General features: G+C 35.3%; 1 protein-coding gene across 1 annotated transcript in view; it reads right to left on the reverse strand.

Annotated features, from left to right (window-relative positions):
• The window catches only part of fam107b (family with sequence similarity 107 member B), a 57,430-nt gene extending 39,885 nt beyond the window's left edge, over window positions 1-17,545 (reverse strand). Inside the window, exons 1-2 of the mRNA XM_088923240.1 lie at window positions 17,399-17,545; window positions 14,271-14,340 (exon numbers count right to left, since the gene is read on the reverse strand). Of these exons, the coding sequence (XP_088779366.1) occupies window positions 14,271-14,328 (58 nt within the window). The 5' untranslated portion in view covers window positions 14,329-14,340; window positions 17,399-17,545. The remainder of the gene's footprint in view (window positions 1-14,270; window positions 14,341-17,398) is intronic.
• Between the last annotated feature and the right edge of the window lie 952 nt (window positions 17,546-18,497).

Raw genomic sequence — 18,497 nt, forward strand, 5'->3', positions numbered from 1 at the left:
TCAGATCAGTAGCAGGACACCGTGGATTCAAAACAGTTTAGGAGCCAAGGTCTCCTGATTGAGGAGCCTTGCTGTTTTATTTTTTTTCTTTCCCAATATCTCTTTCTTTTTCAAGACATCATATTAACTAAGAGGTAGTCAGGTACATCCATTGATTCATTTTTTAACCACTTCCTCCAATTATGGTCACAAGGGAGCCAGAGCCTATCCCAACAAGCAACGGGCACAAGGCAGGGTATACCCTGGACAGGGTGCCAGTCCATCTCAGGACACACACAGACACAACCACAGAGCAGACACAGACATTCACACACTCACACCAGGGATAAAATACAAACTCCATGCAGATAGCACCCTAGATCTGAAATTGATCCCACAGCCCCAGTACTAGAAAGCAGTACTGGTAATCACTGTGCTACTGTGCTATTCTTGTCAGCTCAATTCTGGCAAAAAAACAAGCACATTTTCTTAACTTTTTAAAGTCATATCACAGATCTCTTTTTGTATGCTCAAAGTTAACAAATTAGTGCCAAGCCTATTTGTTCAAGCTTTCCCCAACAATTCTGATTAACGAGTATTCAAAAAGTTATTAAAACAGTCCTTTAATAAAGATTGTTGGACAAAGTCTAACACTGCACAATACTGTTGGATACAGGTAGCTGGATACAGACACCAGGGCCCTTTTTATTAAAATTGGCCCTGGTGTGAGTGGGTGCATTCTGTGTTTGTGTCTGTGTGGGCCCTGAGACGTACTGGCATTCTGTCCTTGGTGTATCACGCCTTGCGTTGCTTGCTTGGATACACTTCCTCTCTCCCATGACTCTGAACTGGATAAAATAGTGAGAAAATGGATGGATGGAAGAATATTAATATAATCTGTATTAATATCATATGTTTGGACAACAAAAAAATCAAAAGGTTTTTTTATTTTTTTTATTTTTTTGATTTTTTGAAAAGGTATCTAAGATAAATCTCAAATTTATGAAAAACATGATAATTTATCCAGTGCCGATTTAAGCATGACATTAAAACAAACCACTAAAGTGGTTCAGTGAGAACACAAAACCAAAAAAAATCTTATTTAAATTATTTAGATTAAATAAGGTAAAACTGACTCAGAGTTACAAAGTTTTAAATTCATTACTGCAAGATCATTAAAAATTAAATCAAGATCTGTAAATGTCAAAATCTCACTATCAATTGATGTAAATGTTTAACTACAGTGTTACTACAGTACACGGCAGTACTTTTTTTTTCTTTAATGGGTATACAGATCCTTTCAAATGTATAACTGTGATAATTTTATTATTTACTTTTAATAAATCTAATTCAATTCTACTTTGTTGTGTCAATTAAACAATACAGTGATATTGTGATAGCGTTGAACCTTTTTCAGTCGAAGGGTTAAAAGGATATCTCTGTCTCTGTTCATCGGGTACTGTATATTAGATAATTAGACACTCATAAATGAGATGTGACCGTCCTATCAAACCACCTTGTTAGGACTGCATAATTGAAACCCAAAATGAAAACAAAAGAGCCTTCTGTTAAAGAAAAGCAGGCAATTATCAAGCTGACCCAATCACAACTATAGCACAGTTATTCTTGTTGGGATACCTAAGAATGAGACCACAGGTACCAATCAACAAAGACCAGGTTGTTGTCAGCTGCAGAGATGTCAGAGAAAAAGCAGAGTTGTCAAGGAAAGTCCTAAAACAGTCGTCAGTGAAATCATAAACAAAATCCAGAGTGCAGGACTGAAAGTATCAAAGTCTCTGAAGAATGTGGCAGCAGAAGTAGACTATACCACAAGGTGTATACCTCTCATCAGCACTAAGAACAGAAAAGCCAGATGGGAAACACTTGGAAATACAAAGATGAGTCTGCAGAACTGGAGTTTATGGACACATTTATTGGACAGACAGTCCAAGATAAACCTTTACAAAAAGGATAGGAAGATTAAAGCATGAAGAATGAAAGGAACTTCTGTGAAGAGTGGTGGAGGTAATGTCAAGGCCTGGGGATTGCATGACCACCTACAGTATGGCTCACTTTACGGTATAAATAGTGATGGCAGCAATAGAATTGTATTCTATTAGAAAAAAATTGTCTTCTTGCTGTATGTAGTGGAGAATGGTTCTTTACTTAATGACATTGTCATTTACAGAATGACAATGACCCAAAACATGCAGTTATTATGTTAACAGAGGCACACAGGAGTTCATTAAGAAAAAAATAATTGGAAAATCTTAGTATGGCTTAGGCGATCTCTATATTTAAATCCAATTGAGCATGCGTTTTACATGCTAAAGAAAATAGTGAAATTGAAACAGTGACTGCAGCAAAGGCTTGGCAAAGCTTCTCAAATGATTATGCAATGAGTCTGATGGGCTCAGTGGGTCTCAGATGTCATGCAGTTACTGCCACAAAGAGATATCCAAATACTGATTATTATACTGAAGTTTACTTTAAGTGAGTGTACCCCAATATTTATGGTGAATTAAAATCACTCAATTAAACACAGTATGTTTTTGTTCTAATATGATCAAATGTACAAATGGAATTGCACAATAATAGACATCTTGTACTTCGCATTCATATAATCTCCTGATCACCTATATAAATTGCTTAATTGTAAAGCAAAAATAATTGGTTTGACATTGCTGTCCCAGTTGATTTGGAGGGTGCAGGCTGCAAATATTTATGCAACATAAAACCAACTTTTACTGTTAATTTGAACAGTTTAAAATTTGTGAATTAACCGTAACCCTAACCCTAGCCCTAGCCCTAAGAAGATCTTGCATTATTAAAAGAGCTTAATTCTGTCATTTTGGTTGCCTGACAATAATTACTAATAACTAACACAGTTACCTCTTCTTTGTATTTGGAATATTTTACTCTTTAGATGATAAGCACTAGTTCATTTTTTCCTATCAAAACAAGATAAGTGAATCAATAGCAGATACATGATGGCATTCAGAGAGACAGTTCTGTCAAAATGGAACGCTATCTGCTTATAACAAATGTTCCATTGATGTTCTTATCCCTGAACCCTGGTTCTTCTATACACATCCTCCCCTGTTGTATAACGATATCTATCCACACACTTCATTGCGTTTGCACTGTGGTATATTATGAAAGACAATTACATGATTCATGTGGACGTAAAACGTTTCAGTTCTAGACTTCTCGTCTGTCTTAAACATGAGATATTGATTTAAACCAATCATGCTTATTTTACATTTTACACATCTTCGTTTTTTTTAGATTACATGCGGCTGTAATCTAGAGTTTGTTACTAGCGTATTTTAAAACTTGCACACATGAAACCAATTTTGTCTGTAGTCTCTACATTCTTTCAGATGCAAAACTGAAAAGGCAGACTCGGAATATGCTCAAACCAGTTGCCGTTCTTGTTTTTTGTTTTTCCTGTGTTGTGTGAACAACCAGTTTCGAGATTTGAACCATAACAAATTTCTTAAAGCTGTACTGGTCTGTTTTCCTGGCCTTGTTCAGAGATGAATAATACTTTGAACAAGGAACCAGCCTCCTCCACAGCAAAACCACAACTGCCATCCACCTCCCCACAGGTCTGGGACACATCAGAGAAGCAGTGTGGCTCTCCCTAGACCTGTGGATGGGAAGCAGTTTGCTGTTTTCTTAAAGGGGCCTGGTCAGCCCCTACAACAATTCTACTACATCCACTACAAGTTGGATACTAGATGACAATACTAAGGGTACTGTCAGTGTTGTCAATTTGTTAAGACACACTGAAACAGCGCCATGTTTAGAATATACGTAGTGTATGACTTTGACCCAGACTTTTTTTGATTGCCGGTCATTTTATAGCATACAATAAAGATATTTTGTATTTCCAAAAAATTTGCAACAATTTGTAACCCTTGAAAACGACTTGAAAATGCACAGCTTGGATTTCTGTAGAACTCAAACACTTCATAACCAAGGTCTTGAGCTGAAGTACAGCACAACTGCTGTGAAACAGCTAAGTAGCCTGATAGCTTGTGATGTCAAGTGACAGCACAGACTGGACTGACCTCTGCTTAGTAAAAGGTCTACAGCTGCTGAAGTCAAAACCTCCCTTCAGTTACAGCTATGTGCAGGCAAAGGTCCCCACTGAACAACTGCTCCAGGAAAACAAAAGGACCTTGTCTCATCATGTCCTGTAACTGTGACACAGGATGCCACAACACATACCAAAACCCTGACCTTGCTAGATTGCATCACAAATATAAATGTACTTTCTCTCAAATTGTGTTCCATTCAGTCTCAAGCAAAACAGGATTTCCCACAGGCAAAAATGAAGGGACTAGTTGAGACTAAATATGATGTTGCTGACATATTTACAAATGTTGAAGGTTTCCATTACCTTTAAAAAATAAGTAAGAAGAAAAAATGGTCACAAAAAACAATAATGAAGACAACATTAAAATTTTAATTGAATCAAAATGGAAGCCTACCCACCTATCACATACTGTAATACATAACTGTTACTTGATGGAAGCTTGTTGTTTGTGGAAAGCTTTTTGCTTCCACTTAATGAAAACCTGCACCAGTTACTGGATCTGTAGTTTTGATTTAATCCAGGACTGACTTGGCCAAATTTTAAATATTTTCTTTGTCTAGATTTAATTCATCTTTTGCAGATGTGAGTATGGTTATGGTTGGTGCTTTTTAAATGTGTTTTAACACATGATATATACACATATCATCAGAATTAAAGTGGCTTCTTAGAGTTTTTTCAGTGTTATAAACAAAGTGTTATAAAAATATTAGTAGAAAAATATACAGATTTTTTTTCTTTATTATGGTATGTTTGGGGAACTTTTTAAGAGTATGTAATGTAAGAAAGTTGAAATGCACTCACTGTATTAAAGGCAATGTTTGTATGAAAATACTTGCTGATGTTTATGATACTGTATAATACTGCATAAGAATTAGTAGAAACAAAAATTAGAGGAACTGGACCTGCGAATCTTGATATATGAACTTTATCTAGATACTGTGTAAAAATATTTTAAAATATTATGAAAAAATGCAATTGATCTTATCATAGCATTTGTAATGGAATTGTAGTTTGGTTGCATCACTTGAGGTACAGTATCTGTTACAAACTATGCTTTTTTAAATAGCACCAAGATTAATATTATTGGACAGTGCCAGCTATAGTTGCAGTTTTAAGACATAGGTTTGTACATTTTCATAATGATTACAGTTTACTGATGTATTTATTATATTTTGCTTTTAACTAACAATTTGTATTATAGCTGCTGTGATATCAGAATAGACAAGTTCATTACTAAGTTAATTACAATGATTATTTTGGGGTAAATGGGTTAAATATTAGGACATAACTATTTCTTTCAGACTTTAATACTGTATTTTCAGATGACACTACAATATTTGCTGAAAGCATCAAATAGATCGTTAACTGAATTACGGTTGTTATTCGTAGTATTATTATATTATTAGGCAGACGCTTTTATTAAATCTGACTTGCATTTGTACCTATTTATACAGCTAGGCTTCTTAGTAAACAATCTGAGTAATGTATGTTGTTTAACTACAATCCCCCACAGAGTATTTGAACTCACAACCTTCCAGTTAGACGTCCAAGAGCCCTAACCTTGCCTACCAACACCAAATGCTAAAGATGTATCATAGCTATGAAGAAATTACTCTCTGGCATGTAAAAGTACTGTATGTTTTCTGATTTTAAACCATGGTGCTTAGAAGCACTGAGAGAAGATGATCTCTAAAGTTTGTCAGGCTGTGTAACATTTTGCTTTTAATCTCCACAGTACTGACTCATATTAGAGGAAATTATTTCTTTGCACTGTATTTGTTTGCAATGTAGTTTCATTTGAAGAGGGATGATTAATCCTAACTTACAATACAGAAAGATGTAAACTCCCACCGGGGACCAAAGTCAGTCAGTTAGTCCCTCATCTCCTGCTGCAGAGGAAACAGGTGTGAGCAGAACTTCAAACCTATTTAAAAGTTCCTTTTCAAGGCAGCTGAGTCCTTCTGCTGTTAAAGTGAAAGGAACGGAAAGGGAGAGCATAACTGTGCAGTGATATCATCTAGCAGAAAGAATCATATTAAAAATTGTACATCACATCAATTCATGTAGGTGGATCTCTTTCATGCCAAGAATAACACAATTTCAATGTGTGAAAGAATCTTTTAAAAGTGCGTTGAAAATGTAAAGTGTCATTTTCCTCACCTAGGTCTAGCGATATTTATTGCTGAATAAAATGCCACTAAATAGTAATATATTTCTGCTCCACAGATTCTATAAGTACATACAGTGTACACTAAGTACATACAAATGTTACAAATGTAGACAAAACTATTACATTTGATTTCATTATATAGTCACTAAAAGCCCTTCTCACAGTTGTTATTGTCTTTGATGACGTTGTTCCACATTTGCTGACATTTTTCCAAGTCTACTGAGAATTCATGAAGACTTCTAGATAGCCCATTTCCTCCAGGCCTGGAAAAGCATTGTTTACTTTTTAAAAATATTGCATAACCAAATTCCTACTTAAGAGTCAGGTTTTAAGAAGGATTATATAGAATATAATTACCTATAGATGCCAGCATGGTATTTCACTGTTACATTTTTTTGCTTTTCGACCTTCCTGTTGATATAATACATCCATTGCAATTAAAGTACAGCAGCAATACATAACTATTGAAATCTAGCTTACCAGCTGTTATAAACATTATTACAAGCAGAAAAACACCAACAAATGAGGAACCAGCAGTGATAAGAGATATTAACTCCTGGCAGGTTTCTTAAACTGTTTTGCAGCTCTCTGTAAATGGTGCTACCATCCTCTGAGAAGAGATACAGTATTTCCTAGGCTAAGAGCACAAAGACCATCTTTGGATTCCTGACTTTTCAGAAGAGATCATGACAAGGGAAAAAACATACTTTAAACATACTGTAAAACAGACTTTAAAAAGAAGGGTAATCTTGTTAGAAAAGACCCTAATCTTTCATGTAAGATTAATACAAATCTCAGTAGATCATATAAACATACAAATAATTTTCTATATTTAAAATGAGATTTAAAGTGCTGCTTATAATGCAAGAGAATCTCAACTCTATTCTCAAAAATGTTGTGTTGAAAAACCCAAAATCCATGATGATAAATTGGTATAATGTCTGACAACACTCGTTCTAATGGTATTCTGATACAAATAATACACAGTGTACAAATTCAAATGGTCTCTCCGTTCTGGTTATGCCAGTGAAAGTGGACACAAGCCCAATATTTAGAGTGATTGCTGGTTCTTATCCGGTTTATTTCTTCAGTCAACTGTAACCATGGTTCCCCAGCGGTGGGTAAAGCTGCAGGAAGGAGAGCAAGCTGCCAGGCTTGGGTGTGTTCAGAATTGGGCCAGAGTTTCCTTGGCCAGTTCACCCGTGTGGCTTGTGGCAGTTTTCTTATAGAGAACTGCATTGCTCCTCCATCTGATGCCTCAGCCCCTGTCTTTACATCATGTGCAGTGTGAAAACAAACGAAATGCAAAGATTCTGATAAAAAAGGAAAGTAAACGGTTACTGGATCAGGTTCTCCTGGCAAATTGATCTCTGGTGTTCTATCACTATACGTTCGACATGTAGTCCAAAGCAAATGCTGACCCAGTGTACTTCACCCCTTTTCCTACAGAGCTCAGAAGATTGTTCACTTTCTCTGCTTATACAATCCAGATCCTCTTTTCCTTTACGTCTGCCAGCTACACTGAAAGCCGATGACAGAATGTGTTGTGGTCTTTCCAAAGATGACATCACTGCACCATTGTCTCTTGTGATCTGGGCTGGATTTATACTTTTGTATCCTGGTTTCAATTAAAGGCTAAGATTTTCTATGTGTGAAATGAAATTAAATGTCTTTGTACCAAATGTGCCCTAAATGTCTTAAACATGCATCATCCTTCTGATTCAAACATCTTTAAAAACAAAGTCATACAGTCCTTAAACACACTGCACTGTGAGGGTAAGATAATTTCAAATTAAAGAAATATTATACATTTTAAAACATGCCACATCAATGTCATCAGTTTTAAATTATCTCCTTATTCTAATGTCCAAAAACAAATTTAATGAGATAATAGTATCATATTGCTGTAGTAACCAGACAAATAAAAACAAAATACATGTATTATTACACTTAATTAAAATATAATGTTTCCTTTGTGGAAATATTAAATCATTATTTCTAGCTAATTCTTTGGTCCAGATTCAGCAGTGATGTAAAATAATACAAAACAATAGAAACATAAAATGTTGATGCTGTTAGAATGAAACCTACTGTTTAACAGTTTATTTGCTTTAAAAAAAAAGACGTACTAAGAAAGAATTCACTCAGAAAATACAAATTCGTAATGAAAGGTGCAACTCTGTCCTGGTTTTGTTAAAAACAATGTGGAAGGCTTTTGCTTTCAGCAAGATAATTAAATAACAGCAAAGTGACTCAAGTGCTGCTGTCCATTGGAATGACCTCACTGTTCTAAATCTTCAACATCTTAGCCTTGGGAAACAAATCACTTAGGTACTTACAATTCTTATACTGCTTTCTTTGCATTCTGTCATGCATAAATTGTGGTCCTCTGTGGACACAAAGGGGGAGGTTTAAAGATAAATGTCACTCATGCTGCAGGCAAAGTTCCCTTATGGTTACAATGTTTGCCTAAATTATCTTTGGACGGTGGTGGTGTCTTGCCATTGGTTAGTTCAGCCCAGTGGCTGTAATATATCCTCAGTGAGGAAAGGTTGTTCAGCAGAAAATAGCTTAATTTCTGTGTCTTTTTTAAATGATATATGTAACAGATTTGAAGGTTTCACCCAAGAGTGGATGGTTCTTTAACTATGTCATACATACTGTAGTTAAAATGAGCTTTCCTTCCTGTGCACAGCTTGAATTTATAGAGGTTTTAAACAAGGATTAGCTTACCGTTCTGTAATTAAATTACTGTTCAGTGCTGTAGACATTTAATATTAAGATGGAATGGAAATTATTTTTATTCTTGCACTCTGAGCTGGAAGGTTGCAGTGCAGTATCAACAACAGAAAATACCATGTTTGACCAGGGAAAGTAACTGGTGAATCAATTTAAAGAGTCTCAATCAGTGAAGCCTCTGCTTAGAGGGCAGAATGGACCTTACAGTCTAGAGACTGTTGATTCATATATGGACGCCGCCTTCATCTGACTATAACTGTTATGCCCCAGGAGACAGTTAACAACTCAGTGTTGTTGGTTGGGTTCAAATACCACCAGGGATTCTTGGTTTGTCAATGGACATCAATCCACTCAGCTCAACAGACACCTGAGAGTCTGGTGTGTCATCAGGATGAGTTCTCTGCCCAGTGATTTACATCGGTGGATACTGTGGGTTGAAAGTGTGAAAACAAGTGGGCAGCCAAACTATACAGGTCAGGGGATGTGTGTACATTGTCTTCAACATTGATTACAATCACAACATGTAATGTACACACCTAGTAAGACATTATATAATGCCAGGTTGGGTTTGACACTTACAGTATCTTGTTTTCAAATATTAGGTCTCTGTGAATGTACAGCTTTGGATCTAGATCACTTTTAGAACCATAGATTTAGAAATAATTTCTAGGCAACAAGGTAACACCATTATTTTAGAAAAATCACAAAAGCTTAATGTAAACCAAAGTTTATACTTCTCAATTCTGAAAGTTATTTTTAACCACTCTCATTTGAGATAATACATATAATCTCATTTGGAATGGTCACTGTTTAGACTGAAAATAAGGGGTTTTATTTAGATTAAATAAGCTTTAATTCATAAGATATTTTGCTATAGTACTCTTTGTTGAAAGATGTGGACAATAGTGGACAATATTCTGCTGACAACAGTACAAAGTGACAATAGTGCAGTATAGCTGAGAAAAAGAGACATTTTGTTTTAGAACAGGAAGAAATTCATGAAAGGTCTTCCAATAACAAGTACAGTGTTGATAGGAAGAGTAACATTAAATCAAGGTCAGTACCGCATATGGAGGTTGTGAACTCTTCCTGAAAGAAATGCTTTCAAACTACTTGGAAACAATTGTGTTAGGTATGCTGAACTCTTCAGGGAAACAACATAATGGCATTACATGCTTTACTGTACATTAAAAAGTTCAGATTTAACAGTGGCATAACCAATTCAATGCCATGGTCTATTATTGTATTCTTTTTTGTTTTTGCTGGTACTGTAGGTTTTATTGGATAAATCCCACATGGCCCAGTTGGTTGCATTAATGAAAAGAAAGCATTCTTCATCTTCAATATTCTAAAAACACAAGTTGATATGTAGTTCAAGGGAAGCTGCTTCAGCACTTTCACATTCCTGTCAGCCATTAACTTTACAAAAAGAAGTGCATACTGTAGAAATAAAATGTGATGTCTGGGTGACAATAAGCAAGGATCGGTCTTTAATGAAACTGCTACGCAATTTTGTTGTTATTGTGAAACCTTGGGGGGGGGGGGGGGGGCTGGTCACCACCACATGTCCTCTATTATAAAAGAAAATATCAGATTTAAGTCTCAGAGGGTCCTTCCCAACAGTTCATTCACCAAAATCCCAGATCTTAGTATAAAGGTGAAAACAAAAAACAAAACAATAAATGCCTAACTCACAGTGGAGTCTCTAACATGTTCTGCAAGTCCTGTATATTAGCCAATGGGCTAATCCCTTCACAATGCTTCATTTTAATTGATTTTCTTTTCTCCTTTTCCCTTTAATCTGCAAATTTTACTTTAATAATACTTTCAGTGTTTTTTTTTCTTTTCCCAAAATCTCACTCCTTCCACACCAGTTCCGGTCTCCAATAAAAGACCTGGATTTCTGTTTTCTGTGCCCTTTTATACACAGGCACTCAGGGATAATGGAAAACAGCTGCACTAAATCAGCCATGTGAAACTATCGATCGGAAGCCCCATAGCTATAGCTCACATGCTGCAGTCAAGAACTACAAATGTTGTCATGGTCAGGCTGTAATGAGTATAATATTTTCCATAACATAGTTATTGATATTGATTGCCCATTTAAAATCAAATATTAGATAAAATAGGAAATTGTTTCTTACAATGTTACATTTTTATGTAAAAGCAAGTAGCACATGAGTAGCTCATTTGAGTATTTAAGGCACTTCTGAGTTACTTTATGCTAAGCTAGCTAATCCAGTTTTTTTATGAATACAGATGTGCAAAGTTCATCCTGTGATAAAGCAACTTCCTTAACAGTCAGAGATAACTGATAGATGTTATGTTGCTTAGCTATTCTGACACATCTCTTATCTAGAGTTTGCTGCTGTAAAACTAGACCTCTAGATTATTTGCTTCCATGTCCTATTCATGAGAATGGCAATGGCACAATATCACCTAATAAAAAGTCATATATGGGAATGTATCTATGATCATATACCTTTGATAATGTGGGGTGTGTTACACCAACTAGAATTAAAGATTTGGAAAAGCATTCAATTAAGAAAACTGTACTGTAATTTATTATCTTTGTTGTAAATATAGTGTAATATGCATTGAACAATCAAAACAGTTAGATTAACCTGTGTATTATAACTCACAAATATAAACTACAGCGTCTTGCTAAAATATTCAGACTTTTCCTATGAAATTACAAAATGATGCATTTTTTAAACCTCTGATTTTAATTATAACCGGGATGTTCTAAATGAAGACTTCTAAGGGTAAGATAAGTGACAGTAAATGTCAGTAAAGAGAATAAGTCTGAAATGTTGATTGCAAAACTGTTCCGACCCATCCATACCGATGGAAGATGAAGGCGCCGTTTGAAGCAATTACAGACGAAAGACTTTTTGGGTAAGTCTAAAAACTTTGCACACTGCCTATCCTTCTTGGTAAATTTGCTCAAACACTCTTTCAGCTTGTTTGGAGTTTTGGTTTTTGACAGCAGTTTTCAAGTCAATTATTGTAGATTCATGATAGGATTCAAGTCTGGGCCTTCACTGGACAACTCAAAACCATTCACTTTTTTATCTCCACTACAGTTTTGGCACTGTGCTTTGAATATTTTACTTGCTGAAAGGTGAAATTCTGTTCCAATTTTAGGTCTGAAACAAGTTTTCCTAAGATTTGCCAGCACTTTTCTCCATCTTTTCCCATCAGTCTTGACGTTCTCCCTAGTCCCTGCTGATGAGAAGCAGAACTATACTGTAACTCAGTATGATGTTGACTGTGTGATGCACTTTGTAACTGATACAACACTTTGCATTTAGACCTAAAAGTTCCAGTTTTGTCTTATTTGGTTTGCCACAGGAAAGAGTGAAATCTTATGCAATTTTTCAATTTTTCTTTCATATTATTAATTTACTGCTTGTTTTTTGTGTTACAAGTTTTAAGGCAAGCTTTAAAGCAACAAAATGTTTGGTCAGAATATTTTTGCACCGTATAGAACACAACATTTGCAATGTCAATTCAGTAATACTCATTTAAATATTATTTATAGTATGTACTGTACATACAGTAAATGAGGAAGAAAGAACACAGACGCAGTCATTTTTCTATTTGTGTAAAAATTTGCTTGCCAGATAGCAATTGCTGTAGCTAGCTCTTGTTGGGGGATCTAATCCAGCTGTTGCAAAATGCCAGGGCATCAGCTTAAAAAAACATGGAAGACACAAGATATTATTTAAAGGACAAGGGGCACTTCACTATAATATAATCCAAAGATTCCTGTCTTCAAACATTATCTATGGAAACCAGATTTTTCAAGTCTAAAGCTGAATTTACCCAGGACTCTGGGGTTGACACCATTCTTTTGAACAGAGCAAAGGGATTTGTCCAAGTCATCCGTATTTCATATGAAGGATTACACCTGCTGTAGCAGACTGTCCCCAAGTTACCATAATGGGGAATTTGTTTTGGAAGGTCTGAACCATGGGGTAGAGTGCCAATTACTGTACCACCTCCATTTTTGGCAACAACATGATTTTCTTTTGAGGTATGCTATCCCAGTAAACATAGCAATATATTAGGTTTCAGTTTGTTACAATGCAGAGCCTGTATTGTAACAAAGACCACAATTTTTCAAGACCACAATCACCCAATAGCCCTTTATCATGTTTGACATCTCATTTTCTCCAGAGATTTCTGCACATGTGATTAAAAGCATGGGCCTTCAGGGTGTTTCTGTGCCTCCTGGTTCCTCATTTCGCAGGTGCAGGGATTGGGTATTGATGAAATTTTAATATGACGCACAATTTGACATAGCAGCATGAGATTATTATTCTTTTTTCCCCTCTGAGAGTAGCGTCTCTGCATACTAATTCAGTAGTAAGGCATATGTTCCTCTCCATGTTCACAAATGGCACGAAACAATGGGATTATGACATGTCATGTTGATGCGTTGTCTTGTCTGTGTCCCCTGGCATTCCCTGTGCATGCAGACACACACAGTATTTCACCAATCATTTCCACTGTATAACCCTGTAAATTTAATTGATTCTTAAAATTTTCAAAACTGTTTCCTAAGATTTTCTTTTCTCTTTGAATTCCCTCCCAGAGGCCCCCTCTTTTTTATTATCTTTCCAACCACCCATCTTCGCTATCTCTCTTGGGTTGAGTAAGATCTGACAGCTGTGCTCCCAAATGTTAATTATGTGTGCATATTTGACCTATCACTTCCAAAAACACAATAGTTTTTTGTACATAATGTTGCTTGTATCTTTTCTTTTAAATCAAAGAATTGAACAGGTGCGTTCAGGATCAAACCAAATAGATATTACACAGGTTTAAGATGCCATTAAATAATTATTTAGATGTGTTTACAAAACTACTCCTTCAAGACATAAGGTTCTTATTCATTCGCATTAAAAATATTCTTAATAGATATACTTTTCTAAAAATGTCATAATCATGTTAAAAACTTTTTTGACATAAGAGATTATATATATTATATTAATGGCATCAACAATAATGTTATAGCACAATAAGTACTGTGCTACAACATTCTGGTCCTTATTCATCATTGTGGGACTGGAAATCTTTAATCACTTCAATTAATTCCATTAGCAGTATTCTCGCAGTGTGCCTATTTTGTTTTTGAAAGTTAAGGTTGCTTTTCTTGTCATACTTCTGTACATTTTTTTTATTTCCTGAAGATGAAGGCTCTGGAATTATACAGCAACATTAATATAATGACACCAAACAAAGGAGAAGGAAAACTGTGACAGTCTATACCTGACAAAGTTCCATCTTCTGGCTCCACAAACTCTGTCCTTTCTTCCAGGTCATCCATCTTTGGAGATTCCTGTTTCAGAGAGATGGTAGGAACAAAAGAAAATACAGTCACTGTCTTTGTAGACAGTTATCTGTCTAGATATTAAATACTTTTGGCATTTTTACATATACTTTTTTTGTTGTTTTATGATAGATGTACCAGATATTTTTAGATTTCTCTAATACATTTATGCTTTTTTACAAAATAGTGTGTTACAAATATTAACAGCTCTAATGCACTCATTCAAATACTTCAGCAGTTAACTGTATATTTTTTCCATGCTTTAGTCAATAACAAATAAATGATCCTTCACACTGACGTGACATGCTTCCTGAAAAACTAGAGAAAACTTCAAATAAAATAGAAAAAGGTCAGTAAGGTCAAAGCTCCATGTTCCTTTTTCAGAAAAAAATATATTTCTGAATGACTGACATTACGCAGTCCCATTATTTAATGTAAATATTTCTTAGCAAAATAAATAATATCAAGCGTTACATTTTTCCTTTTTGAGACAGGTACTTTTTGTCACTTCAGTTTTTATATGTTTATTGTGATGCAGTTGATACAATAATTGCATTAATATACAGAGATGTTGTCTTTACAAATTTGATGAAATTACAAATTATTCTTAAAGAAAGTACAATTAATGTCTTTTTGTGGTATTTTTTCAGTTACACAAGTCTGGTTTAAGAAAAAAACACAAGCATGTTTTTTTACATGAAGACAATATAATCATGGGTCTTATCTTTCATTTGTTCCACTGTTCCATTCTTCCCAACTGTGTTTTATTTTAACTTTAACTTTCACATTCTACAGCCTTTACAAAAATGAGAGACAAGTTTAATGAAAGTCAGGCCATGAATCACTGAGCAATTTCTCTGCCTTGTCAATTGGAATTACAGCTACTCCATGTAAACCAAATTTACATGTACTGACTACAGTTTTTCTTTTCTTTATTCTTTCTGCATCTCCCTGCCAAATTTGGAACACTGTGTGAACTGAGGCTTTCACAGAGCCACATTCCTAGATACAGGTTCAGGTACCCTGCATTTATTATAGATGATGCCTTTATTCATATTAGCTCGGTTTTACATATTATACATTAATCTAATAATAGATTACTCAACTACAGAATTTGACATTTCTAGCCTCTACTCTTGATCCTTAACCCACACAATTTAGTTTGGCAGCAGGGGAAATGGAAGTGTACCCCACATGGCTCTCAACATAAGTCTTCCTGTCCAGAGAGCATTCATTTCCTTCACAACACAATCTGCCTGTATCTCTCTAGTCTGGTTTTGAGCCACAACGCTGCACTGATCCTCTCACCACCCCCAGTGAAGACAATGCCATCCATCTGTTTCTGACACCATGAGAAACACAGGACACTGGTGTCTCAAGAAGACTTTAAGAGACCGAGGCGAGATCTTGTACTGTATGTCATGGCAAAGAGGATGTTTTTTTGCAGGCAAATGGTCATCTAATGAGTCACTTTTAATGTCACAGGGGTTTCTATTTGCAAATATGCTATTACTATTTTTTATGTACAGTAATTCCAAAATTTGAACCAGCATGGGAGGGGGGTGGGGGTAGGTGAGGAGTCATTTGGGGGAACACACACTTCCTTATGAAACATGGGTTAGTCAAAGCCATCTTCCATTTTTGATTATTCAAGTCCACAAAACCTACAGTAGGGGTAGTAGTGATGTAGCTCACCCTGACAACACTGCATGGGGGTATTTTTCTTTAGTGAAGATGCAATGATTGAGGCAATTGAATATGAGATACTATTCAAGAAAAAGTAGGTATTAAAAATATTTTTTTTTTACATTTTTAAATACTTTTATACATTTAGCATTTTTTTTTATTCTTTGACAACAACAATATAACTCAGGCTTAGTGTCATGATATCTGGTCTATGGAGCTCAACCAAGACTTCAAGTCATTGTCGTTAATCAGGACTCCTGTCCTGGATCTTTGCTTTCTGTCCTACTTTATATGCCAATTCATGAGCAAATCCAATTCTTGAGGCCCAATAGTTCCATTCCAGGTCTGATGTAACTTGCTTGTTCAAGCTAATTATCTGGACAATAACCCAGTTCGCATGTAAATGTTTCAGGTCTTAATTTTCAGGTCTTAAAGTTGCTAAATGAAACGTACCCATAAGATGTGTTGCCAAGGGCTGTTCAGCTCCTCAGATTAGTGTAATTACAGTTTATGCTTAAACCCCTTCTCTTGCCTCTTTAATTGTCACAACATTAGAGAAATTGTGAAAACGCTTTTTTAAATACTTCCTCCTCCTTGCACAAGTGATCTGTACACTTTATTAGTGTTTTCGTCTTTACTGTTGGGTCCCAGCTCTCTTTGAAGTTCCTTCTGGGATAAAAGAAAAATCCTGCAGTGAAGCCAGCTCTACACTGGGGTAATCACAGCCTTCTGATCCTCCTAGGAAGTAATTAATATGTTGGAGGGAAATCTAAACATGCGTTAAAGTCCATCCGCAAACAAGGAAATAACACCCTTCTTCTCACTGTTTTTGAAGCAAGTTTTTTTTTTAATATTTCCAAAACAATGAAACATTCATTGTTGTTTGGTACTGTATGTATTTGATTTGAATTCAACAATATTTGAAAAAAGAAACATCTTCTAAGCAGTAGTTTTATTTAAATCTCACTGACATGCAAAACAGATGCCTGTAGATCTATAAGTAAGACTTCCAGATAACACTTTAGTATTCCAACATTATTTTTTTCAATATTTAGTTTCCTCAGAAATCCATTTTAGATGGCCATTAGCTAAACAAACTTTCAACTTTTAATATTCAAGCAATGCTTAAATTCGCTTTGGAAAGGAGGATCATTATGGGTATTTTTTCTCTGCCATAAAAAAATGTATAGTTATTTCCATTAACACAGATCACAAGCAAATACAGGCCAAAATCTAAAGGGCAAAGCATGCCTGCTTTGAAAAGATATAGATTGAGAATTTTTACTCATCAAACGCTCTCTGAGGCTAGTTTGAAAAGTGAAACTTCTAAAAACATTGCTTAGTTTTTCTTGTCATATTACCCAAACAAATCTCTACTCACCACTATCAGATCGTTTATTTAAGGAAAACAGCCCTTGAAGTTAAGTTTATTGGGTTTGCTCCAAAATCTTCTTAAAGTTGTGTCTTTAGCTGAAGAATCCTTGCGTTTGACTTCCTCTCTGCTACTAGCAGTGCAAAAACGAAAGCAAAAGGCAGCCTTGGCACATTCACAGGTAGATGAAATATTGAGTGGGGCTGCAGTAAAACATTCTGTTTTTAATTTAGGTACTTTTTTTGGTGTTTTTAAATGATTTCTACATAAAATAGGATTTATGTGACTTTTCAAAGTTATATACACTATCTTTTGAGAAGACTGAACATAAAAAACTTTGGGTTAAAACATTAATATTCAATGGGATTTACAAAAGCAACAATGTTGCTTGTTGCTGGACTATTTTGGAATGCAATATTTTGTAAGAACTCACAAATTGAGTAGTGTTTTTTGAGTATCTTCTGTAGCCAGTGTTTTAGACAACAGTGTAAAAAGTCTGTGACACATCAGCCGTGATGCTGTCTCCAGTCAACTATATGTACTAAAAACTCAGTAAAGCATAAAAACCCGAAGGCATAAAGTTTGTGGTAACTTCACAGCCTTTTTGACTTGCTCAATATATTTAAGACCAAATTTTGCATCATACTGTATACAGTATAACTGTAGACCTTGAAAAAAAGAAAAGCCAAGATATACTGTGTGTAATTTTAATTTCTTTCAAGATGTCTTGCTTCTGCGAAGCTTGTTGTATGGCTGTTTAACATCAGACTGTGGTTTCCTGTCACACTGTGTGCTTGCTGTGTCTCATTAATGATATTCATCAAAGGTTGCAGTGGATACTCAAGCTTTGAGAGCACTTAGTTCCCAGCCTTTGGCGTAAATTTACAGTTGAACTAAACATTTTAATTTGAGGATTAAATACGAACTAGTCTTGTAACACGTTTAACAAAAACAGACTTTTTAAATTGAGAAGTTTGATCACTTCTAAAATGTGAGCTTGTGTTCAGCGCAGAAGTGGCATGCACTCAAGGCTGATGTCTGTTGCAAATGAAAAGCTGAAAAACGCCGGTTGTTGACACTTCTATCACATCAAGGTTTAGAAAAAGTA

The sequence above is a fragment of the Atractosteus spatula genome, chromosome 8 (genome assembly GCF_055471065.1).
Source record: "Atractosteus spatula isolate fAtrSpa1 chromosome 8, fAtrSpa1.hap1, whole genome shotgun sequence".
Classification (NCBI taxonomy): domain Eukaryota; kingdom Metazoa; phylum Chordata; class Actinopteri; order Semionotiformes; family Lepisosteidae; genus Atractosteus; species Atractosteus spatula.